The 26,781-nt window shown below is 45.3% G+C and overlaps 1 protein-coding gene across 1 annotated transcript in view; it reads right to left on the bottom strand.

Moving 5' to 3' along the window:
- gcn1 (GCN1 activator of EIF2AK4) overlaps window positions 1–26,229 on the bottom strand; it is a 55,489-nt gene extending 29,260 nt beyond the window's left edge. Inside the window, exons 1-28 of the mRNA XM_080499620.1 lie at window positions 26,204–26,229; window positions 22,335–22,437; window positions 22,104–22,167; window positions 21,751–21,882; window positions 20,888–20,996; window positions 18,244–18,342; window positions 17,438–17,572; window positions 17,158–17,335; window positions 17,003–17,077; window positions 16,254–16,382; window positions 15,846–15,896; window positions 15,661–15,759; window positions 15,371–15,544; window positions 13,663–13,815; window positions 13,489–13,581; window positions 12,564–12,639; window positions 6,493–6,652; window positions 5,745–5,934; window positions 5,526–5,650; window positions 5,000–5,178; window positions 3,166–3,259; window positions 2,951–3,064; window positions 2,665–2,863; window positions 2,424–2,576; window positions 1,892–2,073; window positions 1,592–1,672; window positions 504–647; window positions 281–405 (exon numbers count right to left, since the gene is read on the bottom strand). Coding sequence (XP_080355746.1) covers window positions 281–405; window positions 504–647; window positions 1,592–1,672; window positions 1,892–2,073; window positions 2,424–2,576; window positions 2,665–2,863; window positions 2,951–3,064; window positions 3,166–3,259; window positions 5,000–5,178; window positions 5,526–5,650; window positions 5,745–5,934; window positions 6,493–6,652; window positions 12,564–12,639; window positions 13,489–13,581; window positions 13,663–13,815; window positions 15,371–15,544; window positions 15,661–15,759; window positions 15,846–15,896; window positions 16,254–16,382; window positions 17,003–17,077; window positions 17,158–17,335; window positions 17,438–17,572; window positions 18,244–18,342; window positions 20,888–20,996; window positions 21,751–21,882; window positions 22,104–22,167; window positions 22,335–22,437; window positions 26,204–26,221 — 3,434 coding nt within the window. The 5' untranslated portion in view covers window positions 26,222–26,229. The remainder of the gene's footprint in view (window positions 1–280; window positions 406–503; window positions 648–1,591; window positions 1,673–1,891; window positions 2,074–2,423; window positions 2,577–2,664; window positions 2,864–2,950; window positions 3,065–3,165; window positions 3,260–4,999; window positions 5,179–5,525; window positions 5,651–5,744; window positions 5,935–6,492; window positions 6,653–12,563; window positions 12,640–13,488; window positions 13,582–13,662; window positions 13,816–15,370; window positions 15,545–15,660; window positions 15,760–15,845; window positions 15,897–16,253; window positions 16,383–17,002; window positions 17,078–17,157; window positions 17,336–17,437; window positions 17,573–18,243; window positions 18,343–20,887; window positions 20,997–21,750; window positions 21,883–22,103; window positions 22,168–22,334; window positions 22,438–26,203) is intronic.
- Window positions 26,230–26,781: the final 552 nt, after the last annotated feature.

The following is a 26,781-nucleotide window of genomic DNA, read 5'->3' on the forward strand; positions in this document are numbered from 1 at the left end:
TGAGCTTTGATGCCAATATAACTATTATAAAGCAGACGTATGACAATCAAACAAATTCTGCTCCACATGCAGCACCTGTTGACAAGTATCGCAAAACCATTTTCTCAAGTCTTCTATGGTTTTCTCCAACTCATCACAGTTGATTTGGAAGGACCAAGACGATATAAGGAAGTTACTAAATATGGTAACTTCTCCAGTAACGGCTTAAACCAGTAGTCATGCAGAGTCGTATGGTAAGCAAAGATTGAACTGGAAGAACAAGAAATGACATATCACATACTTTTCAGCCAAAGCTCGTCCCTCCTCCTCAATATCAAACCTGGCAACCCAAAGCCTACGCAGCAGACTCAAGCCGCTGGCCTCAGTGCCGTCTGTCGGGAGGGCGAATTCCATCTCCAGCAGCCCCTGAAGCACAGACACCACTGAACGTTAGCGTGCACACATGAAGCCGGTCACGTGGTGTATCATATTGTAACTGGATCCAGCGTGTGACAGAATCTCACCCTGAGGGCGGCGTCGCGCACAGAGAAGCAAGGCGACAGCAGAGCGCTGAGCAGGACGTCGATCTCTGGCTGCTCGGCCACGGTGCAGCCGTCGCCTCCTCCAGCGCTGGCACACAGAGCAGTCAGGCACCGAGACGCCAGCACCTGAAACCGAGACGCAGGACACTTGAGATGACGGAAACAACTGGAATGGAAAGCGTTCAACAGTAATTAAGTCACATATATTAGAGAATGAAACATATCAGCAAACTGGATTATTTTTAATACTGCGAGGGTTTTATTGATAAGGGTTCTTAATATTTACAAATGATTATTTGTTTATTGGTTCTCTTTTCGCTGCAGCTTGTCAATTGTTTTACTACAATTGTGCTCATTTCTACCTCCCTGCAGCTATCTGTATCTTATTGTCATTTTTTATTGAATGACAATCGAGCTCGTGACGCTCTTATTGTTTCAACCTGGAGCCACAGTTATCAAATGAAATATCAAAGTTGCTTGTACGTTTTTAGTTTAATGGTACGATTGTACCTAGCAGGTGGAAACATGTACGTTTTTCAGAAATGTGTATTAGTAACTTCTGTACTTTTATTGCAGGCCTTTGAGTAATTGTTTTAAATATATACATGTTCCAAGCGTATGTAAAAGACTATCAGTGATGTAAATACACATTATAACTATATGTGTTGATAAGAAACCTCAATATAAAGCTGGAACATTCTGACATAATAATAATTACCTATTTGCCACCAAAGCACAGCTGATGGCTCTTTGGGATCAATACAAATGTGCTTAGTAGAAACTCAGATTTTTAAAAGTAGCAAAGTAGACTACATTTTAAAAATTGCATTCAGCAAAACGTATGGAACCTTACTTAATTATTGTAACTGAGTATTTGAAATTTGTTATTTCCACCCCTGCAGATGGTTATAAATGTACCTTAAAAATTGGACTTTAGCAAAGTTGCACTGTTGAACATGTTTACATACCAGTGACTGGTATTTCACACATTTTGACAACAGCTGTTTGACGCCATGTCTCATCAGTACAGTGAATAAATTAAGTGTCTCTCCTCTGTTTCTGTAGTTTACCTGAAGTCTTGGAGATGCAGTGGAAATAATTCTGGTCAGCAGCAACAGCATGTTGACACGTGGAAGCAGTTCAGGACCGTTCTGAGAAAATACAGAATGCACTTATATTCATTAATACTAATAAATTAATAATGTAAAGAGCGCAGTGCATGGAGCCAACAAATTCACACCTACAACATGAAACTACTTCAAAGATCAGTGAGAAAGCAGATCAGCCTAAAATAACATTTATAGTTTAAAGAAAAGGTGAGAAATCGACACAGACACTGTTTTTCTTAGGCTTTTTTGGTTTGGTCCTACCTCGTCTATCGTGATGTCGCTGCTGTCTGTTTCGGCCCGGAGTTGCGAGTGTTCGTTGATGACTTGCAGCGCTCTGATCATCGTGGCCTCCGTCTCCTCAGGGCCGCCTGAAGAATCCCTGAGCGTGGCGTTCAACAGAGGGAAGCAGAAGGAAAAGGCCGGAGCAGAAAACGGAGCCACGTCTGACAGAAAAAAGGAGGAGCAGTGAGTGAGACTGATTTCTTCTTCATGGTCTTTATCACAGATTATTTTAGTTCATCTGTTATGTGGTTTTTGTTTGCCTCGTATTACAAATGCTTTCATATTGTATTGTATAAAGAATCTGCTGTTTGTGTGTGATTTTTGGACAGATGGAGGGTGAACCCAAAGAGTTAGATGCAGAATACAACAATGAAAGTGTGGTTTACCTAAAGTATATTATGCGCTTTCTGCAACTTTTTGGGGGGAATTGTATAGTGTGGTGGGGGCTACCCAAGCTCACAGTGTTAAAAGTGTGGGTCCCTCCAGAACAAGGTCATGAATCTCTGCTCACCGCTACTCTTGCCATCCCTCTGGGGGACGGTGTGGTTATGTAGCAGCAGCACGGTGCGCTGGGCTGCTGTGTCCAGGTCTTCTTGTCCCCAGGCTTCGTCCAGCTCGCACTCGGGCTTCAGCAGCCGTAAGGTCACATGACCCACAAGCACAGCTTGAGGGGAAGAAACCAGAGATCAACACTGACTCCGGATACAACGAGAACTGTGGCCGTTGGTGTGACGCTACGCTTTTCCTCATACCGAGGTGGTGAAGATGTTTGGGCATGAGACACACTCCGATGTCCAGAAAGACCTGCTGGATGCGCGGAGCCGCCAGGGGAGACTGGAGCAGAGGCGTCAGGGCTTGAAGAACGGCCGGAAACTCCCTGGTGATCTGAGTGGGTTTGTCCTTGAGAGTAGCCTCCAGAAGTCCCACCACACTCTGCAGCTCTGCATCCAACTGGAGGAAGAGCAACACAGTTCCTTAAACTCCACCATTTGAATCATTTTATTTTGAAAACCTGATTTTGTGGATTTGGCGTTGTACCCCTTGAAGTTTTGTACGAATAGCGGACTCCTTGTCCAGTTGGATTTGCATCATTTCCTTTTGCTTGCTGGTGAGCTGCACCTCCTCCTTGATGCCTTTTTTCTTCTTTAGTTCCTGTTTGATCACACAAAGGGACAAAATACACATTGGAAATCCCCTGCAGACTATTATAACCATATAATTTGAAGAGTGACGGTGATGACTTCAGTTTTTACCTCCTGTAACTCCAGCTCAATGATCTGTTCCTTGTAGGAGTAGGCCTTGTTCTCCCTCTTCATGTTCACCTTCTTGGTGCTTTCCTTCTGGGCACTGCAGGATGTTTATAGATGAATAAAAACAAGTAAATGTCAAACAATACCCTTACTAGAATATGTGCTGAGGACATAATGTATGTTCACAGAGGTAGAAGTGTTTCAGTGCACTGCTGTTTGCATGCTGCCACCAATTGTTCACTTTTAACCCGACTGTAGACTTTTGCTGACTCGTCTTTGAAGGACCATTTCTTAGTTCTGCTGCTGGGAGACCTTCATCAATGTTACTCTCATACGTTCTGCTCAATATTAAAAGTCACTAACTGTGTGTGTCTCTGCTGCAGTCTTTGGTATCTTCTCTCTTTAGGAGTGGAGTGAGAGAGATACTGCAAAAGATGGCGACAGGTGGAGGCTGCAGGTTGGCAGGTCCTGCGAGTTCACCTTCCTTAATACGCTCTGAGGCCAAAAGTCATCTAACAGCAGTCGGCCTGAAGCCAAGTCACAGGGGGTGAGGGGGCACCGTGGATGCTTTCTCAGTATAATTGCATCCATGGACAAATCATGTCTCTCAAATTGGATGCAATGTGTGAGGGTAAACAATGCAGTGTTCTTGTTTGACACTAAATATATATATATATATATATATATATTAAAAAAAGTTAGGAAACTTCAGGATTAGAAAGTCAAAATAATCAAAAATACGTTGCTTTAGTTGAAGTTGTTTTTACATGTTGATTTCAACTGAGTTTTAATACGTTCCCCGGTTACGATCTGAATATTGATGGAACTGAAACATTGAAAATGGCACACGACGAGGAGTTTCCCCCCCAACTACGTCATTTCACGCGATCCAATCAGAATGCGCGTTTTCCAGGTAAGACGCAGCGTCACTGACCACAATGGGAAACACGAATCTGGAAGACAATAGCGGCCGCGGTCTTCACTTACCATCATCGGCGTTCACGCGAGAATTACGTGATCACACACTTGGGGCAAGAAATGGTTATACCGGGTGATGGCATGATCCGCTGGCGACACCAAGTGATTTTTGCCGAAAAGAAATCATCAGTATCATCTACCCAACTAGCCCATTCGGGCTAGTTGGGTAGATGACTCACTTGCCCGAGCAAAGCATTTACGAGCCCCGGACATTCGAGCAAGCCTTAATGTCGAGCCCTGAGAACCAGTACCGGTAGAATGAGCCTGGTCCTGTATGTTTCTTCTTGGTAAAAAGACGTTTTCCTTCCCATTAGCATGATGCTAGCTCAGGTGCAATTGTTCAGTTTTTAATTGAGTTTAATTCAGTGATTGTTGATCAGCTGTCATGTTGGTGTGGATTAAATACTGATGCAAAATAGTGGCCTTACATTGGATTCACAGTGTGTATTTACTGTAGGACATAATGTGTGGCAGGGTGGGGGGGTTGTATTTTGTTGCTGCTGGCCCTGACTGACACACCACCACACACTACTGATTAAAAGACTTGAGGTGCAGAAAGACCAATCTTTGACTTCTCTTCGCTCTTTTCATTGGGCTGTTGTATAATCTCAGTGTTGCTGCTTAGTCTTGTCTGGTAGTGTGTGAATGATTACATTTTCATCGTTTGTGTAAATGTGTTGTGTGTAATGAACCTGCTTACTTGGAAACAAAAAACTTCAAGCATGATGGAACTGGAATAACACCGACTCCTACAATTTACTGATTACGCTGAGCTATCATACTTTCTGATCATGTAAATGAGCTTGAGGGCTTTTTGACAGGATTAAATGATCAACACTGAGGGGACACTGCACGTCACCTCTGGATGATGCTGTTGTCGTACAGTTCCCCCTCTGGGGTCTGCATGATGGCGTACTCCTCCCTGGTGACCTGAACCAGCGCGGGCCGGGAAAGCTCTGTGGTGACGTGGCTGATCACACGGGGAAGCAGCTTGTTGGGGGACAGGCAAGAGAGGGCGCCGACTGCGTTCTTCACCGCCTGAGGAGACACATGGGAGTAGTTCTCACTTCCTGAACCGGTGGAGATGCAGCTTTATGCAGATCTGAAATGCTCCTGCTTCGCCATGCAAGAACACATCTGACCATAGATTTACGTGAAAGACAATAATCTCAAAGATGACATTCTGTGCCATCTTAGGGTGTGCAGACAAATCAGGAGACCTTGAAGTAATCACAAGCCCGCCACAGTCCGTTTGGAGTACATGAGGAGACAGATGAACTTGAAAGATGGACGAATCTGTTTTCCAAAAGGGTTTCGCAGTTTTGGCTCTTCTTTGAAATGACATCAAGATGTTTGTTTTGTTTCATCCATTCAGTAATTATTACCTGGTTGTCAGCATTGACTTCCAGCAAATGAGGTAAAATAATTTCCAGGTTCTTGTCAATAAACTTGTCAGCTTCAAGGTTCATGGAGGAGAGGAGAACGGGCCAGAGACCGGAGCGAGCTTCGACTGGAAAACATGAACAGTGAGAGAAATGTTGAAACTCGGCTTCAACCAACTTGAAAGTGATTAAACATACACAACGTTCAAATGTTTATCAAACCTATGGAGGGATGATGTGTCACTATGAGAGTCTCCATTGCCAGATTCTCGGCCTCGGTGGGGTCGCCCCACTGGCTGGCGGAGGAGCACACGACGCAGAGCGCCTCCAGCAGGACTCGAGGGGGAATGTAGCTGCGGCCCAGCTCCGTCACTTCTCCGGACTCTAGTGACAGGACATCCTGAGGCAACACCTGAAAGTGTGCAACAGTCAGTCAGGACCAACACCCACAATTTCATCATCACAACAACCACAGGTGAGCAACAGCAGGATAAATAAAGGTCAGTCCTTTTAATTATTCAACAATTCTCTCCAAAAGTAGTATTTGTCCATTTGCAGATGAACTTAAAAGACAATTTTCTCTATATCTTGAACATTAGTCAACATGTCTATTGAGGAACAAAGATACCCTTGTTGATCTGTGAAACCATGTAGTTTTCCATCATGACGACATGACACCCATTACACTGTTTTACAACATTCAGTTTTTGATGGGCGATCAGGCCGCAGTCGGATTCTTAACAGGGATTTAGGTTGCCAAAATGAATGCTCTAGAATAATTCCAAAATAATTGCTAGGGAAGCAACACTCAATTCCCACACTAATTTGTTTTCTTAAGTGCATCGAAACACTTAAGGACGCCCTCTAGGAAACACACAAAAAGAGGAGTCCCTTGACTTGTGGGTTTCTTTGACATGTCCAAATCTACTTTTGACAACGTATGTGAATGCGGAATCTACAGAGTTTGTACTTTGTGTTTGTTGATGACTGCTCGGAGTTCTCCCAGAAGGCCGTGCGCCAGGCTGGATCCACCCAGGGAGGAGAGCAGCTTCCTGATGGTCTGCTGTGCCCTCTTCCTCACACGCCAGCTCCGAGACAGGAGGACCGCCACTGTGGCGTGATGGTACATCCTGCTCGGTTGCACATGGAGAAAACGTTTTACCTCTGTCACAAGTTCAAATATTTTCTCATGGTTAAAGCGTTTGACTGCTTTTTTTCTTTTTTTATTCTCTAGAATCAATTTTTCTTATTAAAGTTAAGAGAACAGCCCAATATCCAACAAACTTTGTTAATTTACCTTTTCTACATTTACCAATATATGATTGAATTGAAAGATCCCAAGTGGGACCGTTTAAAAGCATATAGCTGGGTTTCCATAATCAATCAGCTTCTTCCAAATTCAATCAAATGTGCCCTTGTGGATCATTTTCCGTCTTGAATACACTGCTCCAAAAAAATAAAAGGGAACACGAAAATAACACATCCAAAATCTCAGTTAATGAAGTATTGCAGTTGAAAGTCTTTATTCAATATATAGCGGAGTGCGTTGAGAACAAAATAACAATGATCAATTTAAATCAAAATGATTATCCCATGGAGGTCTGGATTTGGAATCCTACTCAGAATAAAAGTGAAGAATCACAGTCCAGGCTGATCCAACGTCTGTGTGTGGCCTCCACGTGCCTGTATGGCCTCCCAACAACGCCTGGGCTCCTGATGGGGGGGGGGTTCTCCTGAGGGACGGCCTCCCAGACAGGGATCAAAGCATCAGGAACTCCTGGACAGTCTGTGGTGCAACATGGAATCATACATGGTCTCCACATGTCCTCCACTGGACTGAGGTCTGGGGGACGAGCATCAACACCTTCATCCTGAAGAACTGTTGACACACTTCAGCCACATGAGGCCTGCCATTGTCCTGCATCAGAAGGAACCTAGGTTCCACTGCACCAGCATCTGGTCTCACACTGGATTTGAGGAGCTCATCCTGGAACTGAGGACTGTGGGCCGTCCAAAGAAATGCCCCCCCACACCATTACTGAACCATTGATGCAGCAGAACGTTCTCCACGGTGCTGGAGGATGTTGCTGCAGCAGAATGTTCTCCACGGTGCTGGAGGATGTTGCTGGAGGATGTTGCTGCAGCAGAACGTTCTCCACGGTGCTGGAGGATTTTGCTGCAGCAGAACGTTCTCCACGGTGCTGGAGGATATTGCTGCAGCAGAACGTTCTCCACGGTGCTGGAGGATATTGCTGCAGCAGAACGTTCTCCACGATGCTGGAGGATATTGCTGCAGCAGAACGTTCTCCACGGTGCTGGAGGATATTGCTGCAGCAGAACGTTCTCCACGGTGCTGGAGGATATTGCTGCAGCAGAACGTTCTCCACGGTGCTGGAGGATGTTGCTGCAGCAGAACGTTCTCCACGATGCTGGAGGATATTGCTGCAGCAGAACGTTCTCCAGGGTGCTGGAGGATATTGCTGCAGCAGAACGTTCTCCACGATGCTGGAGGATGTTGCTGCAGCAGAACGTTCTCCACGGTGCTGGAGGATATTGCTGCAGCAGAACGTTCTCCACGGTGCTGGAGGATATTGCTGCAGCAGAACGTTCTCCACGGTGCTGGAGGATATTGCTGCAGCAGAACGTTCTCCACGGTGCTGGAGGATATTGCTGCAGCAGAACGTTCTCCACGGTGCTGGAGGATATTGCTGCAGCAGAACGTTCTCCACGATGCTGGAGGATATTGCTGCAGCAGAACGTTCTCCACGATGCTGGAGGATATTGCTGCAGCAGAACGTTCTCCACGATGCTGGAGGATATTGCTGCAGCAGAACGTTCTCCACGGTGCTGGAGGATATTGCTGCAGCAGAACGTTCTCCACGGTGCTGGAGGATATTGCTGCAGCAGAACGTTCTCCACGATGCTGGAGGATATTGCTGCAGCAGAACGTTCTCCACGATGCTGGAGGATATTGCTGCAGCAGAACGTTCTCCACGGTGCTGGAGGATATTGCTGGAGGATGTTGCTGCAGCAGAACGTTCTCCACGGTGCTGGAGGATATTGCTGCAGCAGAACGTTCTCCACGGTGCTGGAGGATATTGCTGCAGCAGAACGTTCTCCACGGTGCTGGAGGATATTGCTGCAGCAGAACGTTCTCCACGGTGCTGGAGGATATTGCTGCAGCAGAATGTTCTCCACGGTGCTGGAGGATGTTGCTGGAGGATGTTGCTGCAGCAGAACGTTCTCCACGGTGCTGGAGGATTTTGCTGCAGCAGAACGTTCTCCACGGTGCTGGAGGATATTGCTGCAGCAGAACGTTCTCCACGGTGCTGGAGGATATTGCTGCAGCAGAACGTTCTCCACGATGCTGGAGGATATTGCTGCAGCAGAACGTTCTCCACGGTGCTGGAGGATATTGCTGCAGCAGAACGTTCTCCACGGTGCTGGAGGATATTGCTGCAGCAGAACGTTCTCCACGGTGCTGGAGGATGTTGCTGCAGCAGAACGTTCTCCACGATGCTGGAGGATATTGCTGCAGCAGAACGTTCTCCAGGGTGCTGGAGGATATTGCTGCAGCAGAACGTTCTCCACGATGCTGGAGGATGTTGCTGCAGCAGAACGTTCTCCACGGTGCTGGAGGATATTGCTGCAGCAGAACGTTCTCCACGGTGCTGGAGGATATTGCTGCAGCAGAACGTTCTCCACGGTGCTGGAGGATATTGCTGCAGCAGAACGTTCTCCACGGTGCTGGAGGATATTGCTGCAGCAGAACGTTCTCCACGGTGCTGGAGGATATTGCTGCAGCAGAACGTTCTCCACGATGCTGGAGGATATTGCTGCAGCAGAACGTTCTCCACGATGCTGGAGGATATTGCTGCAGCAGAACGTTCTCCACGATGCTGGAGGATATTGCTGCAGCAGAACGTTCTCCACGGTGCTGGAGGATATTGCTGCAGCAGAACGTTCTCCACGGTGCTGGAGGATATTGCTGCAGCAGAACGTTCTCCACGATGCTGGAGGATATTGCTGCAGCAGAACGTTCTCCACGATGCTGGAGGATATTGCTGCAGCAGAACGTTCTCCACGGTGCTGGAGGATATTGCTGGAGGATGTTGCTGCAGCAGAACGTTCTCCACGGTGCTGGAGGATATTGCTGCAGCAGAACGTTCTCCACGGTGCTGGAGGATATTGCTGCAGCAGAACGTTCTCCACGGTGCTGGAGGATATTGCTGCAGCAGAACGTTCTCCACGGTGCTGGAGGATATTGCTGCAGCAGAACGTTCTCCACGATGCTGGAGGATATTGCTGCAGCAGAACGTTCTCCACGATGCTGGAGGATATTGCTGCAGCAGAACGTTCTCCACGGTGCTGGAGGATATTGCTGCAGCAGAACGTTCTCCACGGTGCTGGAGGATATTGCTGCAGCAGAACGTTCTCCACGATGCTGGAGGATATTGCTGCAGCAGAACGTTCTCCACGGTGCTGGAGGATATTGCTGCAGCAGAACGTTCTCCACGATGCTGGAGGATATTGCTGCAGCAGAACGTTCTCCACGGTGCTGGAGGATATTGCTGCAGCAGAACGTTCTCCACGGTGCTGGAGGATATTGCTGCAGCAGAACGTTCTCCACGGTGCTGGAGGATATTGCTGCAGCAGAACGTTCTCCACGATGCTGGAGGATATTGCTGCAGCAGAACGTTCTCCACGGTGCTGGAGGATATTGCTGCAGCAGAACGTTCTCCACGATGCTGGAGGATATTGCTGCAGCAGAACGTTCTCCACGGTGCTGGAGGATATTGCTGCAGCAGAACGTTCTCCACGATGCTGGAGGATATTGCTGCAGCAGAACGTTCTCCACGGTGCTGGAGGATATTGCTGCAGCAGAACGTTCTCCACGGTGCTGGAGGATATTGCTGCAGCAGAACGTTCTCCACGGTGCTGGAGGATATTGCTGCAGCAGAACGTTCTCCACGATGCTGGAGGATATTGCTACAGCAGAACGTTCTCCACGGTGCTGGAGGATATTGCTGCAGCAGAACGTTCTCCACGGTGCTGGAGGATACTGCTGCAGCAGAACATTCTCCACGGTGCTGGAGGATATTGCTGCAGCAGAACGTTCTCCACGGTGCTGGAGGATGTTGCTGCAGCAGAACGTTCTCCACGGTGCTGGAGGATACTGCTGCAGCAGAACGTTCTCCACGGTGCTGGAGGATATTGCTGCAGCAGAACGTTCTCCACGGTGCTGGAGGATGTTGCTGCAGCAGAACGTTCTCCACGGTGCTGGAGGATACTGCTGCAGCAGAACGTTCTCCACGGTGCTGGAGGATACTGCTGCAGCAGAACGTTCTCCACGGTGCTGGAGGATATTGCTGCAGCAGAACGTTCTCCACGGTGCTGGAGGATGTTGCTGCAGCAGAACGTTCTCCACGGTGCTGGAGGATACTGCTGCAGCAGAACGTTCTCCACGGTGCTGGAGGATATTGCTGCAGCAGAACGTTCTCCACGGTGCTGGAGGATGTTGCTGCAGCAGAACGTTCTCCACGGTGCTGGAGGATACTGCTGCAGCAGAACGTTCTCCACGGTGCTGGAGGATACTGCTGCAGCAGAACGTTCTCCACGGTGCTGGAGGATATTGCTGCAGCAGAACGTTCTCCACGGTGCTGGAGGATGTTGCTGCAGCAGAACGTTCTCCACGGTGCTGGAGGATACTGCTGCAGCAGAACGTTCTCCACGGTGCTGGAGGATATTGCTGCAGCAGAACGTTCTCCACGGTGCTGGAGGATATTGCTGCAGCAGAACGTTCTCCACGGTGCTGGAGGATACTGCTGCAGCAGAACGTTCTCCACGGTGCTGGAGGATGTTGCTGCAGCAGAACGTTCTCCACGGTGCTGGAGGATACTGCTGCAGCAGAACGTTCTCCACGGTGCTGGAGGATATTGCTGCAGCAGAACGTTCTCCACGGTGCTGGAGGATATTGCTGCAGCAGAACGTTCTCCACGGTGCTGGAGGATGTTGCTGCAGCAGAACGTTCTCCACGGTGCTGGAGGATGTTGCTGCAGCAGAACGTTCTCCACGGTGCTGGAGGATATTGCTGCAGCAGAACGTTCTCCAGGGCGTCTCCAGACTCGGTCACGTCTGTCACATGTGCTCAGTGTAAAGCTGCTCCCATCAGTGAAGAGCACAGGGCGCCATTGGCCAATTTGACAATATTGCAGTTCTCTGGCCAATGCCAATGGCCCTGCAGGGTGTTGGGCTGAACAAGCAAGGTGGGTAGATGATACACTTGCCCGAGCAAAGCTTTTACTAGCCCCTGATGTTCGGGCAATCCTTAATATCGAGCCCTGGATCTGAAGTCTGCCGAGGACGGTCTTACTGAAGCAGGTGAAAATGGAATTGAGACGAAATGAAAGCATGAATTATCATTTCAAGATCTGGGTTTGAAATCATACTACTCACAATCATTACTACTGTAATATTTTGGCTCCATGATATCGAGAGTTGGTATTTTTAGAACAGGGTCCACCACAGCATGCTTTAAGGAGCTGGGGACGAGCCAGGTTCAAGTGAGAGGTTGATCGGTTTTATAACCAAAGGACCAACTCCATCAAAAATATTTGTGAGCAGAGCTGTGGGTATAATGTCCGCAGGGGTTGATGAGGATTTCAGCTTGCCCACTGAAATCTTGGTCTCCTCGAGGCTGACAGGAGTGAAGGACAACCACCAGCCATGTTGACGGTGAAACTGATTCTCAAGTAGCGTTGCTTCCTAACTGGACAGGTTGATTTCAGTGTGATAAACTTGGAGGTACATTGTGTTGTTTAGGTGTTCCCTTTATTTTTTTGAGCAGTGTACATTCAAAATTCCACTTCACCCTTCCTATATAGTAGGTGGAACTTTGGAAGTTCAACTTCTGTCATGTTAATTAAAGAAATAAATTAATATTCCACTTCTCACGAGGCAAATTAAGCTGGGGAGGTTATCACATATGTTGGACAGTTTTCTGGAGACGTGTAGCTTTTTCCTCTTCATGAAGAGACTCACTGTGATTTGCTGGTGTTCAGTCTGTGGGCATGATCCAAAAACAGTCTTTCACACAAGAGCAGGACTGTGAGCAGAGCTAGATGTGGAGCACAGCACAGATGAACCATCAATTAATGTCTTTAAAGCAGTCAAGAGCAGTATTTTAGCTAATTAAATTCACTTAACTTGCATTTGTTCTGCACTAGCCGACACAAACACACGTTATATTTCAACAACCTGTGGTGACCTACATCCAGCAACCTCACAATAAACTCAGAGATAACTACGACTTCCCCAACAGTAACTCTTACACTTCAGGGTGTTTGACACATTCTGGACAGAGAGTTGCAGATGTGTGACTTTCCTCAGCTTTAAAGTTCTCGGATGAATCAGAGGATGTTAATGAGTTAGTCTCGTTCCTCAGCCATATGACAATTCTCAATTTTTATCTCCACAGTGAGACGAGTCCCAGAGTGTCATTGAGCCATCAGGTTTAGATTCTCAGCTGTCTAGAAGAACAATGCACCACATGCTTATGCATACATTACTGTAGTCGTGTGCTAATGATATAAATATCAGTCAAAATATCAGGCACATTTTCATTGTGTGTTTTGTAGATTCTCATCACACACAATGTAGATACATTTTGCAGACAACAAGACTATGAAAGGACATGGAGAATTATGCAGTAAATAATAAAGTGGTTAAAAAAGTGCGTTCTATAGTTGAAATGAATCTTTTGTTGACAGTTTTGCACACGCTTCCTCAGTCTAATGAGTTTTTCATTAACAGGTGAGTCTTTGAATACAGTGAATAGTTAGGCTGTATGGAGTAAAGATAAATGCCAGTCTATCATTACTATAATAGTTTGCAGATTTCTACCAGCAAGTACCAGCAAGTGCAAAGAGTTTCTCATGAGTCCACTGTATACTTATAGTGGTCTTACTTTCATCACTCCCCTGAGAGAGGAACTTCTCTGTAGTGAAAAGTGGCTTCTTCTCGTCCAAGATCAGCATCCAAAAGTTGGTGAATTTCCCCTCTGTGAAGAGAAAATAAACCAGACAGTCATTTTCTCCTCTGGTTTGCAAAATGATCTCCAGCAGACATCCGAGAGCCTCACCAGGCTGCGTCTCCAGCTGAGCCAGTCGACTCAGAAGAACGGAAGCCGCCAAGCCTTCTGCTAGCAGTGCATGCTGGGAGTTTTGTGCGGCGGCCTTCTCAACCGCTTGCAGGAGCAAGGGAACGAGGTCTGAGGCTTGAGCCAGAGTGTCACCTGAACATCAGAGAAGAAAGAGGTAGGCTCGTCACCATAACACATTTTGCTGGACCATAAGTTGTCCCGCGAATTATTGCCATAAACAATTGACATTTTAAGACCATTTTTCCCACTGATATAATAATAATGGTATAATAATGCAAGTATACCCTTTGAAAGATAAATAAACGTATTAAGAATATTTAAGATTGGAAATGCATTATGAAAAAAGACATTGTAAATATCCAAAATAAATCATCAAAACCAAAAATAATAAATAAAATGGACTGTCAGTCTCTGTTAAGAAAAAATGCACTTGAATAAAAACCTTCAAACAATCGAAACAATAAATAAAGTATAAAGTCTCTGTAAACAAAATTGCACTTCAATATATATTAAACATTAGGCTCAGACATTAACGGTATACGGGAGGATTTTCAGGAATTTTAGGAAAGAACCGCCCTCTCCACCTTTTGAAAAAAATGCGCATGCGCAACGCTGTACCTGCTCCCGAGACGGAACGCCTACTAAAACGCGTGCGAGAGACGTGACGAGCCCAGTTCTCCTCGTGCACGCTCTGTTTACAAGTCACAAGTCGGCATCGCTCACATAAGCTCACTTTACAAGAAGATTTGCACCAGAGGGGGTGAAACTGTGTAAAAATGTCCCAGAATAATGCGTCGGGTCGGCCACCGGCATGATGAGAACCGTGTGGAGTGAGCTGCGCGCAGGGACGAGCACGTACGACGGGCTTACGTCATATATCACCAGAATGATTGACAATTGGGAGGACCAGTTATTTTGATGATCCACCCGGAAGAAGAAAATCCTCTACTATACCTTTAAGCTATTTAACAGGCAAAACTGCCGATCCAGTGAGGACCTTTGTAAACAAAAAGTGCACTTGAATAAAAACCACACAACCAAAACCAATATATAAAACAGACCAAAATACGTCCAAACAGCAACACGTGATGAAAAGTTGGACAGCAGCATTGCTACTTCCCTAGCATCCTCGCTGGCTACACACTGTGGAACTGAATTCCTGACTCATTACACCGTGAAATAAACACAAAATTCAGACATGAGACCGGTTTTAAGAGGATATTAACCAGACAGAGGGCATTTTAATCGTTAATGATGTCCGACGTATTTCATGAACGCCACTCTGCTGCCCACGGGGCAGAACGCCGCTCTGCTGCCCACGGGGCAGAACGCCGCTCTGCTGCCCACGGGGCAGAACGCCGTCATACTCCTCATACGTCAGTCGAGACGGATGCAGCGAAGTTAACTCATTATCCAGTGTCTTTGGTAAATGAAACATTATCGAGCTCATTTTTAATTATCATGCAACTAATTGATTAATTGATTATCGCGGCAGGTCTAGAGAAAAGTGATGAGAAGATTGCCTTCAGTTAGGAGGATGTGTAGGTTTCAGGTAGGGAGGCACCAATGCACTTTTTTTAAAGGACCAGTAAAAGTATGAGTACCAACCTTGAGCTACTTGCCCATACTGAGTGCCACTACAAGTATCTATTAAATGCCATTAAGCCTAATTTGAAATGAAACCGACCTTTAAAGGCTCCCAGCATGGCCTGAAGGTAGGCATGTCGAACCAGAGACGTGCAGGTCTTGAGGGTGAACGCTTTCTTGAGCCAGTCCAACAGAGAGGAGGGAACTTCCACTGTGAGGCGGCTGCTCCACTGGGAGAGCACCGACACCGCGTGCACCAGGGTGCCCTCGTGAACTTCCACACAGTGTGGGAAAGAAGTTAGTAAGAGGCTGAGACGTCACCCTCTTAGCGAGCAAACAGCATCTCGTCCTCTTGGTGACAGAGGGGAGGACAAAAGTGAGCGGTTGTACCTTCTTGTTGTAAATAGGGGATGAACATCACGGTGACTGCAGAGCTGAGCGTCTGGCTGGAGGCTCCCGACACGGCGTGACGGCTGCAGCTGGCAATTCCTGCAACACAACCAGGAAAATCACATCAAGTGCCAATTCTGTCTCGAGGAGAGCAAATATGAAAAAGGACTTGAAAGGCCTCTCACCGGACAACACACTCATCTTCTGGGCAACAACTGTGAGCTTTCCTTCAGAGCCTAAGATCACAAGAATTACACCTCTCTTTCAAGATCTCAAAAAAAACAACAGCCAGAGCAGCATGGTGCCAATAAATAATAATCACAATACAAGTTCAATACTGATTGTTGCACTAAATCAAGCCTTTTTCTTCAAGCAAGAAAATATCTAAATGTGTATTATTTATAGACATAATTGGAAATATAGACCTGAAAATCACTTGTCTTGCAATTTTTCTGTTCATTTTATAAAAAATGTTTTTTAGAAACATCTGATCACCGTTGTCGTGTGAGCAAATACCCGAAATGCAACGAATGTTTTGCGTGTTCACTAAAAATGGCTGCCTTGTGATGGGGTTGTATTGTTAATTCAGCGACCTGCGAGGATCTTGAAGAGGTGTGTGGTGACGTCCTGCACCGCAGTGGGGTCACTGCACTGCTGGGCCAAGTACTGCATGGCCTGGACGGCCTGCTCCATCAGCTGTGCGTTGTTCGCTTTCAGCTGGCCTGGAGAGAGAATTAAACACTACACATCATGATCCAGAAACTTCTCTGACAGCAGAGCATGTGCTCTGAGAATAAACCAAATGCATAGAGAGTGAGTGGAATTCTACAATCATATCTCACCACAACTCAGAAAACTTGCTTTCAGTATCTCTCCGTCTTTTGAAATGATGCATTTTTAATTTGATGTTTTTCATCACTTGTGCTGAATCTCAATGAACCACACATTTTAGTTAAATTTCTTTACAAAATTATATATTAATTTATTAGATTTACAATGATCGCTTTAATCAATAAAATATATTACTATAGCAACTGCATGTATTCTTGTTACATCCAATTCAGTTTTTTCCAAGCTCCAGGCTGATCCAAAACGCTGCTCCTGCATGGCTTATGACTTTCACTGTTAATTCTAATTAAAAATCAATAAATACATGTTGGAATAACAATTCATCTGGATATAAATCAATAAATATGGAAATGAATGACTAAAGAAATACATTTTTTCTTCTGATGTTATTTTTACACGTCACATCTAAACAAAACTGAAAAATGTAATATTTGTATTTTCTTATAATTGTCTTTGAATTAGTTGGGTTGTGTCTTTGACTTTTAAGTCTTACTTGCGATGGCCTTTCCGATGTCCATGGCGTACTCACTAAGGTCCAGAGTCACAGCTGCCAGCAGGTAGGAAATGGCTACAATGACACAGAAGATTGTTTTAGACGACTGCTTCAAGTCAAAACCCTGAGCGGCGGCGGGTGTGGAGGCATCTCACTCTGCATGGCGTTCTCTGGACTACGGAGCATGGTCTTCTGCAGGGCGGGCAGCAGAAGCTCTCGGAACTCCGGGTGGGACACGTGTCTCAACAAAGAGCCACTTTTCTCCAAAACGTGCAGCTGGGGCTTTGTTTTGCTCATGAGAACCGATTTCAGGTACAGATCCAATATAGCACTCTGAAAAACAGATGAATGGAGGACATGTGCACCGAGTCATCCACACAGTTTGACAGCATTGAGGTAGAGAAGTGACAACAAAAAAACAAAAAAGAGTCTCACCTTATGCTTGGTGATTGTGGCTTTGTCTTTCTGAGCAGAGCAGAAGTCTAAACACACACCCAGCAGGGCCAGCCTGGTCGGGCTCTGATCCAAAGTCAGTAGCACGCTCAAGTACTGGTCCACCAGGCCGGGTTCCTGCTTAAACAATTCAAATGGTCACAGCTGACACAGTTCATGAGTTACTCACATCAGCATCTCTGTGGCTCCGTCAGTCTGCATTAAAAAAAAAGCCTCATTCGGAAGTGCTTCACTCGTGGTTGGCTAAGCCATTAAAACGGATGAAAAGTAAAATGGCGTGTAAGCAAAGAACTTGTCTCAAATTAATGTATTGGAAAGAGAAAAACTGGGATAGAAAGAGTGAAGAGAGCGAATAAAATAACCCATTAAAATGGTGCAAACACATTGAATTTAAAGTAAAATATGTGTTAAATTGGTTCTTATCTCAATGCCATTTAGCCATAGGCAGGATTTAACAGGAGCACTACTTCTTCATTTAGATATAAATGACAGAATGTTCAGAATACCTTGGGATAAAATACCAGAAAAAGAGCCTTAAGACCAGAACTACTCTTCACAGGACTTCTTCAGTATGAGTGTTGAGCTCAGGCAAGATTCATAAAAACAATAATACTGAGGAGCAGAGAGCTTAATGCTTGCACATTTTTGATTATTCCACAGAGATAAAAATCCAGACAAATCCTGTTGAAAAGCTTTTTAAAAAATAATCTGCAGCATGTTGTCCACAATTTCGACAAAAATATTAAGACTTGAATGTGTCTTCTGCAGCTTGCTCCATCAACGCTCACCTCCGCCCAGAGGTGACTGAGACTCTTGAGGCTGGATTTCTGCGCTGTGGTCTTGGCTCCCCCAACAACCTCGGCCACTAGAAGGCTCTGAGTCTCCACCTGCAGACACAAACAAGAAAACAGACCATGAGGAAACAGCAAGACATGTCAACTCCACACAATTTAGCCATTCAAATGTTGTGCAGCCCTCGGGGCACTATTATGTAGGGATTTATGGCTGGCTATTAGCGTTAAAATAACTAAGTAATAGATTACTGAAAGTAATAAATTACTGGAAGTAATTTATGGAAACGTGAAATTGTGAATGGATGTAAAATGTCATTCACTCATTAACAACTCCTAGAGTAACTGAGTATTTACTCAAAGGTTTATAAATCATCAAAAATTATTTATTAATGAAAAATTACTAATTTGAGTGAATTGATTATTTATCAAATAATAATGAAATTGAGGCACCACCAGCTAAACTGGAAATAGCCAATACCAAAACATTAGTCTCGTTTGGAAAAAGGTTATTTAAGTTAGTTAATATTCCTGTGCAAAATATAACAATCTTAAATAACAGGGAAGGTGTGAGATTCTAGCTCAGACTGTTACAAACCAGTGAACTGTCAACAATAAATACACAATGATTACCAGGAATCCATCGATTCAGAAAACAGGCGTTTATTCACAAAATGCATTAATTCATAAATAATTCAGAAATTATTTATTAAACCAACACAATCAAGTAACAAACGTGATTTAACACAGAGATCTAATCTACTAAACAGCAACACTATGTACAAAGAAAGAGGGTTTGTGTGTGTGTGTGTGTGTGTGTGTGTGTGTGTGTGTGTGTGTGTGTGTGTGTGTGTGTGTGTGTGTGTGTGTGTGTGTGTGTGTGTGTGTGTGTGTGTGTGTGTGTGTGTGTGTGTGTGTGTGTGTGTGTGTGTGTGTGTGTGTGTGTGTGTGTGTGTGAGTTGAGTGAGAGTCTGAGTGGGGATGTAATGACCATGAGTGAGAGAGAGAGAGAGAGAGAGGAGGAAAGTTCTGGCGAGGCTCGGATCTCCACAGAGTTCCAGTGGACAGGAGGCTCACTGGATCTCCACAGAGTTCCAGTGGACAGGAGGCTCACTGGATCTCCACAGAGTTCCAGTGGACAGGAGGCTCACTGGATCTCCACAGAGTTCCAGTGGGCAGGAGGCTCACTGGATCTCCACAGAGTTCCAGTGGGCAGGAGGCTCGGATCTCCACAGAGTTCCAGTGGACAGGAGGCTCACTGGATCTCCACAGAGTTCCAGTGGACAGGAGGCTCACTGGATCTCCACAGAGTTCCAGTGGACAGGAGGCTCACTGGATCTCCACAGAGTTCCAGTGGACAGGAGGCTCACTGGATCTCCACAGAGTTCCAGTGGGCAGGAGGCTCACTGGATCTCCACAGAGTTCCAGTGGGCAGGAGGCTCGGATCTCCACAGAGTTCCAGTGGACAGGAGGCTCACTGGATCTCCACAGAGTTCCAGTGGGCAGGAGGCTCGGATCTCCACAGAGTTCCAGTGGGCAGGAGGCTCACTGGATCTCCACAGAGTTCCAGTGGGCAGGAGGCTCGGATCTCCACAGAGTTCCAGTGGACAGGAGGCTCACTGGATCTCCACAGAGTTCCAGTGGGCAGGAGGCTCGGATCTCCACAGAGATCCAGTGGGCAGGAGGCTCACTGGATCTCCACAGAGTTCCAGTGGGCAGGAGGCTCACTGGATCTCCACAGAGTTCCAGTGGGCAGGAGGCTCACTGGATCTCCTGTTCTGAGGGGAAAACCACAGTCCTGAACTTGCGATGGTGCACGTGAACGCACGGACACAACAGATGCTCATCAGCGGCACGTGAAACACAGTTGCAGGTTAGCTTCAGGCTAATCTGGCAGTGCTGCCCAGACAAAAGCTCTCTTACAGTTCCGTTGCACTGTGTGGTCCAGCACCGTCCGCGGGCTGGGCGTCCATACGGCCCTGCTGGGCTTTAAGTGAGGTTGAGGTTTGCAGCGGTGTGGGAGCACCGACCTGCCTGGTCTTCCTGCAGGTCCGTGGAGAGCACTGCAGCTGGGGGGGGGGGGGGGGGGGGATGCTGCTTCACATCTGGCTCCCAGGATCCACAAAAAGAAAAACAGGGAAAGAGAAAGAGAAAAAGGAAAGTCCAAACTCTGTGTTCTGCTCGCCAGAGGGCTGAACCTTGGTTTGGTTCTTGTGGTCCACTTTGTGCTCTCTTGGTCTTCCTGGTGCTGCAGAGACCTGGTCCCTGGTAGGAGACCAAGGTGAGAAGAGTGGACCTGGTCCCTGGTAGGAGACCAGGGTGAGAAGAGGGGACCTGGTCCCTGGTAGGAGACCAGGGTGAGAAGAGGGGACAGTTGGTTGGGAGACAGTTTGACCAAGTTGTGTCCAGGTCAGGTTTGACCAATGATGAGGCTTTTCCAACCTGGGGCTTGTGGCCCTCAGGTCCCTGTCCTCCCCCCTGCTGTTCTATTATCTCCTCATTGTTCTAGCAGCCGGTTCTCTTGGGGGAGAACTGCTTGAAGGAGAGCGTGGATTCCGGGCCCAACAAAATGAAGTTAAGACTGACTGGACACATGACCTATAAAAACACATCAGACAAGGGTCAAATGTCTTTCACTGACCATTTTCTTCCAGATGGGTCCTTGTCTTTTTTCTGGGGTGGAAAACACGATGGGGACGAGCAGGCAGGTCCAGGACAGGCCGATGAAGGCGGCAGAGCCAGTGCATTTACTGCAAATAGAACAGGACGGGCATGAGCAGGATGAAACAGACAAGGAAATGTTCACTGCTTCAGCATGTTGTACGCCTGGAAAATTTGTATCTGATGACAAACTATTTAATAGCTGGTTTTAACTGCCATGTTTTAGTTGGACTTTGATGTTTTCATGTTGTGTTAATTATATTTATAGTTCAGACAACATGACAACATATTCTAATCAATTTAATTATTATTATTTCTCTTTTTTTAATATACACTAATGACTTTTGGAAAAGCCTTAATCTGAAAAATGGAAACTTAGGCGCCATTTACACAGCAATGATTTCAATTGAAAACACTCATTGTGCTCTGGGTGTCTGTTTACATGAGAATGGTGCTCAGATTCACTAAAAAAACTGCTCCCAAGATGGAACTTTATGAAAACGCTTGGGCTCCGTCGTTGCGTAAACAGGTGAAATCAAGATTTTCTAGGAAACTCGGGCTCTGTCTGCACATTTTGAAAATGCTCAGGCTTTGTTGTTGTGTAAACAGTAGAAAATAAGACTTTCTGGAAAAGCTTGGGCTCCGTCCAGGGGAGGTGGCAGAAGCGCTGATTCTAAACGTTATCAAAGCGTTAACTCTTGCAACCCTACCTGTCAAACACACAGGTAAAGTCATGATGCGTAACACTGACATTTCTGAAGCAACGTGTTCAATTGATCTCTTGCGTATCCCTACGGCTGAAAACCTGGAAAGTGAAGCTGACACCTAAACTGAGTGAGTTACCTGGGCTCTCCAGTCCTGCTGATGACTCCACTGTTGAGCAGGCAGTGCAGGAGGCTGGTGACCACCATGTCGGGCTGAGAGTCGGCGAGCAGCGTGATGACTGAGAGCAGCTCTCTGCGCGATGACGCATCCCTAAGAAGCACCAAGAATATGAAGACTCAACTAGCACCCCCATTCATTAAAAGAAAAAGAAAGAACAGAAAGACAATAGAGGTTTGCAGACATACACGAGTCATTAAAATGGCTCAAGCGTCTTCTTCACGCTTTGAGAAACCTTTTTTTTCTTTTACATTTTGCAGAAAAACTAAATCCCATCCTGATAGAGCTAATGTGAAATGAAGTGAAAAACCCACCGATATCTGTGTGGCGTGAGACAGAAGAGTTTGCACAGTCCTTTGATGGCAGGCTCCGGTAACTCTGAAAGAGATGCCATTTAAAACAGGGTTATTACTGACTGAAGCAGAAACTTTACATTTCAATATAATTAAACTCATATATTAATGAATTAATATTCATATATAATATGTAACATTAATATATCAATATTATCATGCAGGGAGTTCAACGAGCACACAGTTGATCACCTTTGCCCTTTATACATCGTCTCAGGTCTCCAAATATCTCCTTGCGCTCCTTCACGCTGGCTGTGGTCACTTTTACTGCAAATTTCTTCAAGGTGTCTGAAACCTAATGAGAAGAAACAATGACATTTATATGCTCATCATTTTGGAGGTGAAAAGGACAACTATAATCTGAAATGATTAGAACACAGTGAAAATCAAATGTTTGGTCATTTATTTCCATCCCCATTCCATATTAACTAAAACGTTTGACGCATTTTAAAAGAATTAAGCGTGATAACTATGTTGCACATGTTAAACTCCAAGGAGAAGTCCATGACAATGCTCAGGTCTGGTTAAGATTACAGTTTTTGGAAGGCAGTTTTGAAGTCAAATTAAAAATTACATAAAAGTCATAAACATTGTTTGTTGAATTTCCTTGGACAAAGTTGTATTTCCGCTGCTCCTGCACGGCTCTGCCAAAGGGAATCATGTGATCTGCATGTTTGATTTGGCAGTCTTACCCTTCCTGAAGCAACTGTGCATTTGGGGACTAAAGACCATGCTCAGGGACCCACAATGTTGACCTGCTGGCAGCAGGGTTCGAAAAACGATTTACTAGAAATGTGGGACCCATTTAAAATGATCAGTCTTTAATTTAACGTATATTAAAAACTGCTCGTGGTCCAGAGTGGTACATGATGATGATGTTTCTCTAATGAAAGTGTCAGGCTGGATGATAATGGTTAAGAACAAATTATGGAATGTTTTTGAGTATTACCATTGTAATATGACTTGTAATTGAAGAAACCCCAACAAAGTACATAGTGCCAATGTCTCTGTGCAGTGTGGAGTACAAATCTTTAATTGTACTCCCCATTAACAGCACTCTCTCTTTTTGCATCTAATTTTAACCGAAATCAACTGCGCTACATTTGTTTCCCTCATCGCTACTGAAGTGTTTCAGTGGCAGATTTGAGTAACTTTGCCTGGATATTTGTGCTTCTGACTTCAGGCCTGTTGCCACCAAATTGAAATAAGGAAGAGAAAAACAATGCTTCATCAATACATTATAGGGCTGTATGCAGAGCACAGACGCAAATGGAAACAATTTGTTGCAGCAAGTCTTGTGCCATATTTATATTGAGAATGTTGATGTAACAATAACAAATCTGTGACCGTGTGCAGGCCGAGTCAAGATAAGCTCCATCCTGAATAGAGCTTTATTTATTTATTCAGGATCACAGGTTGCTGGAACTAATCCCAGCGAGAGTGCGAACCACTACAATATAGAGCCACTCAATATTGCCACCACCAGTGCAATAAAGTGCATTAAAAATAGAAGGCCACTCAAGGCTCACACAAACTGGTATTCTCGGCCGTCTGAGATGAAAGATCGGAGTGTGAGAATACGATGACACGATCCACGGTCCCGCCTGAAACTGGTCAAGCTTTGTGCAGTTTTGAAAGAGCAGAACGATCGGTAGGGAGCCTGTGACCTTTAACAGATTGTGTCTGATATTGGAGGAGTCATAGTGGTGAATCTGAATACGTCATCTTATAACAAACGTATAGAAATGCAGTGTGACATGATGCAGTTATCCACACAACACCAGAAAAGCACGCTCAGACCAACGCTGACCGACGTATAGTGGACAAGAGCTTTAATGGCGATTGGAACGATGTGGGACACCAAAGGCGAATTGCTTATGGACTTGTTGGAATTTGTCTCCACAAATAAGAATACCACCAGGGCAGACTTTCTGGTCATCTTTAGCACCTTAATTTTTTCTTAACGGGTTGTGCACGCTTAGGACGATTAATTTGTGCGTGGCCATGCCGATTTGATTGCAAAATCACGAGTCTGCTCAGATTCTGCTCATGCAGTCTGCAAAAACAATGATTTAAGCTCATCTTGTACAGTTGTGAACAGTGTGAAGGCCTTCATGATCCCGATAGCCGAGAATCGCGCAGTTTGTGGGAGGCTTAAGGGTCCGTTCAGACATGGCGTTAACATGCGTTTCGGGTGATCGGGTCAGGCGAGCTCTGACGCAGACTGCTGACACTTTCCACCATGCGTTTCAGGCTAACCACCAGAGAGTGGATTGTGTTCCTACTCCCACTTCGTTTCCTGGAAATGGCTCGGCGCAGTTACGAGTCATCCAGTTTGCGCTGCACAGCATCCTTTGCCCAGGCCGTCCTAAAGCCTCAGTTCCACTGCGCAGTACAAAATAAAGTTGTTACGCATGACAGTTGGCACGGACGTAGTTCTAACAACCCACCGAGGACAGATTTGCTGTAGCAGTCTTGAAAGACGGCATTAAAAATAAAATGTCTTTCACCATTGTCGCCACCATGGCTCCGCCGACGCGGAGCTTCTGGTGGGCGGGCGGAGATAATAAACAACTCCCAATTTGTGAAGCTTGTTCTTTCTTTGCATTTTCCACTTTCTTTTTTTTGGGGGGGGGGGGGATTCAAACAAGGAATTTCACAGTGATTTACAGGGAAATGAAGGACATACATTCAAACAAGACAATTAAGAAAGGCATAGAAAGGATAACAAATAATGTGAAAACCTTGTAAGATAAAGGAATAAAAATAAGTTCAATCTATTCCTTTGTGGAAAGCCTCTGCAAATAATAGTGTTTTATGACCTGATTTAAAAGAGCTTAGTGTGTGAAGGAGTTTGTTCCACAAACGAGCAGCATAGAAACTAAAAGCTGCCTCACCTTGTTTACTTCTAACTCTGCAAACAGCTTGTCATTTCTAATAACACAACTAGGAAACACAGAGTACTTCTTGCTGATGGAAAGATTGAATTCAGACTGACTTCAACCCATGTGCCAGATTGGGTTGAAGTCAGTTTGGAAAGAGGAGACAGGTGAACCATTTTAATGTTAAAATGGTTCACCTGTCTCCTCTTTCTGCCACGTTTAGAAGCACTCTCACCAAAAAACGCATAATGGAGTGGAATTAACCATAAAACTCCAATAAATACAAATTCACAAGGGAAGATAGTGCAAGTTAGTTATTGGTCATTATTTCCTCTGGAAACAAGAGATTATAACTCCTCGTGTAAATAATGTGTGTTGTGTTAATGTCGTTCATCTATGCTTATTTAAGTCACTGCTCAGCCGGCGGCGTGTCAAAAGACGGTGCCAACGTCGGCAGTTTAATTGAGATTCAGAAGTTATTACAGAACAGTAAAGAACGGCTTCTCAACTCGGCGGTGGCTAACATGCTAACTCCAAAACAGGAAGATACCACCGGCATCAACTGTCCCACCGGAAACCTTTAACCTAACTTAGGTTCCGTTGGTGAATTGTGTAAACTCACTACACCTGTATAGATTATTTAATTTTGCCAATTTTCTTTCAATTATGTTTTGTTGCCATTTAACTTAAACTTTCTGTGTGTTCTTTCTTGTGTGGAGCAACGCTAGATATAATGTCCCTCTGGGACCGGATACGGTCTTTCTGTTTGGTTCCAGTGACCCTGCCTTAACTGGAGTGTTTGGAGCCCCCGTGTCGAGGCCTGCTTCATGCTTTAACAGCCTGGACGTGTAGTTTGTTGATCAATTGCTGCTAAATGGGGGTAAAGGCCTAGGATGAGTCAGTTCGGGGCAGTTGAAGTGTCTCCGGTGAGCTGCAAGCAGACGCCGGGAGCCGGTGTCGGTGTGAGGCGGTGATCGAAAGCCACGCTGAGGCTACATGGAGAGCGGAGCTAACCGCTAACCTGCTGCAACACTACGTCCACTTGTTGTCCGACTACTTCAGGACACACGTCCAAATCATGAAAAGAGACGACACAACCGCGGCGGATTCTGCCGCCAGGTTAGTTCCGATCAGCTCTCTCGGGGGTCAAGGAGATTTAAAAGAAGAAGCCACACAAACCTGCGTGTCCGCCGCCATCTTGCCGGTTATGGTGGAGGAAGTTCTTGTCAGGGTCATTTCCGGGTCAGGCGACTCTGCTACGTAACCCTTTTGTTATTTATTCATTTATTTATTTATTTATTTATTTATTTATTTACACTATTTTTCATTCAGTAAAAATTCAAATTCTGAACCTTCTTATAAAGAACTGATTGTTCTTCCACACTTATGTTGTCTTTCTAGAATCTAGATATATTCTTGAGTCTATTTGTATATAACTGTTTAATATACAGATAGTATATTAAACAGTTTACTGGGAGTTTAGGTTTGCTGGAGATGAAGTTTGTGCAAATACCAGAATGTTATTTGTCTATCTGTCCATTTACGTCAGGCTTTGAATGACACCTGTCCTTATGGGTTATGTCAAGCCTGGAGTTAGAAGAAGAATGGAAATATAATCACTTCTCAAACTATTGTGTTATAAAATGGATTCTTTATATATTTGTCCCTCACAACATATTTATTCCATTTTAACATTTTCCAATACACTACATGTTGAAGCTTTCAGTAAAAAGGAAATGTCCAAACACTGAAGTGAA

The sequence above is a fragment of the Blennius ocellaris genome, assembly GCF_963422515.1.
Source record: "Blennius ocellaris genome assembly, chromosome: 7".
NCBI lineage: Eukaryota > Metazoa > Chordata > Actinopteri > Blenniiformes > Blenniidae > Blennius > Blennius ocellaris.